The 1652-nt window shown below is 52.0% G+C and overlaps 1 protein-coding gene across 1 annotated transcript in view; it reads right to left on the reverse strand.

Annotated features, from left to right (window-relative positions):
• Window positions 1-219: 219 nt before the first annotated feature.
• Window positions 220-1652, reverse strand: part of GSG1L2 (GSG1 like 2) — a 12549-nt gene continuing 11116 nt past the window's right edge. Inside the window, exon 2 of the mRNA XM_029928818.1 lies at window positions 220-335. Coding sequence (XP_029784678.1) covers window positions 220-335 — 116 coding nt within the window. The remainder of the gene's footprint in view (window positions 336-1652) is intronic.

Consider the following 1652-nt stretch of genomic DNA (forward strand, 5'->3'; position numbering starts at 1 on the left):
TAAACATCAGCGTCCCCATTTCTTGAGGCCTTGACTCTGTGCCAAGGAGTTTACAAACATCCTATGGACACAGGAGACGGGGCTCATCACTTTCCGGACGAGAGAGCTGGGCTACAGAGTCCAAAGTCGGATAGGGGAGCAATGGCCAAGGTCGGCAGTCCTGCAAGGGCTGGGTGCAGCCTTCCCCTCCGCCAGGGCTCGGGCGCCGTGGCCAGCGACTCACCAGGAGGACCAGCCGTAGTCCCACGCCTGAGGCTTCCAGTCCTCCGGACCCAGGTTCACGGCGATTTGGAAGATGGTCGTGTACATCATGTGGGCCACCATGCCGAGGAGCCCTGCACGAGGGAAGCTCTGTGGGACACGGGTGGGCATGGGGTGTCCTGCTTCGGCTGAGTGGACAGGGAAACCCAGTAGCGTCCTCCTCGAGCCCTTCCAAGGGGCTTTCGCGTCTCATGTTCACACTAGCTCCTCGCTGTGATGAATGCGCACGGCGTGCGTTCCTCTGACATGCCCTTCCTCCCACGGCCAGGCCCCTCGTCCCTGTGCCCAGAGCGCCGATGTGCCCCTCTCTCTTTCCCGGCGCAGAGGAGGGGCCCTTGAGCCACATTTGGCCTGAAGCTACACTCCTCAGTGCTCTGTTCTGTTATTTATTTGCATGTGGACGGTTTGCTAACTCTGGGATACTCTCGGTAAAAATCTGAATCCAGGGGACGAGCCTGGGCGGCTCTGTGGGTGAAGCATCCGACTCTTGATTTCGGCTCAGGTCATGCTCTCACAGTCTGTGAGTTCGAGTTCTGCACTGGGCTCTGTGCTGACGCTGTGGAACCTGCTTGGGATTCTCTCTCTCTCTCTCTCTCTCTCTCTCTCTCTCTCTCTCTCTCTCTGCTCCTCTCCTGCTTGAGCTCTTTCTCTCTCTCTCAAAATAAAGAACTAATCATTTAAAAACCCCCAAGAAACCTGTCTTGAATTTTATTTTTAAATGCTAGCTGTTTCATTGTTTTGTCTTTCTTTTTCAGGGACTCTAATTACACGTGTGTTTTAGTTGGATAGATGTACACCAAGCGGTGGCCAGTAGGGGTCAGCGTCAGGGCCCAAATAGAAATGAGTTTTCATTGGTGGGGGCAGTTGTTTATATACTACTGGGACCATCTAAAGTCCTTGTGGCGTAAATCCTCAGTATACCTGACGCTCTGTTCGCCACACTTGAAATGGAACTGACGTCCAGAAAGAGATTTAGTCATGACCTTGGCGGGGGGAGCGCTAAGGGTGCCTGGACCTGGGGAGGAGTTTCCAAGAGTCCATGGCCGGCCTCTTTGTTATGAAGATCCAGAAATTGGATTTGGCCACCCTGTTCTCTGATGAGAAGGCTTGGGAAAGACACCGGATACGTATCAACCAGAGAAGTGGGCTCCCGGTTGGACTGAAGCCCTATCCATGGGGCTTAGAGTATCGGGACAGAGAAACGAAGGAAGCATCTGTTGGGGTTCCATTTCTTGATGTAAAGACCACTCAGGAGACCAAATGAGCTGCTCTAAGTGTTGCCGGGAGGATACAGAAGTGAGACCCCCCCCCACCCTATGTTTTTATTTATTTATTTATTTATTTATTTATTTATTTATTTATTTATTTATTTATTTTGAGAGACAGAGAGA

This window comes from Suricata suricatta, chromosome 17, assembly GCF_006229205.1.
Source record: "Suricata suricatta isolate VVHF042 chromosome 17, meerkat_22Aug2017_6uvM2_HiC, whole genome shotgun sequence".
Classification (NCBI taxonomy): Eukaryota; Metazoa; Chordata; class Mammalia; order Carnivora; family Herpestidae; genus Suricata; species Suricata suricatta.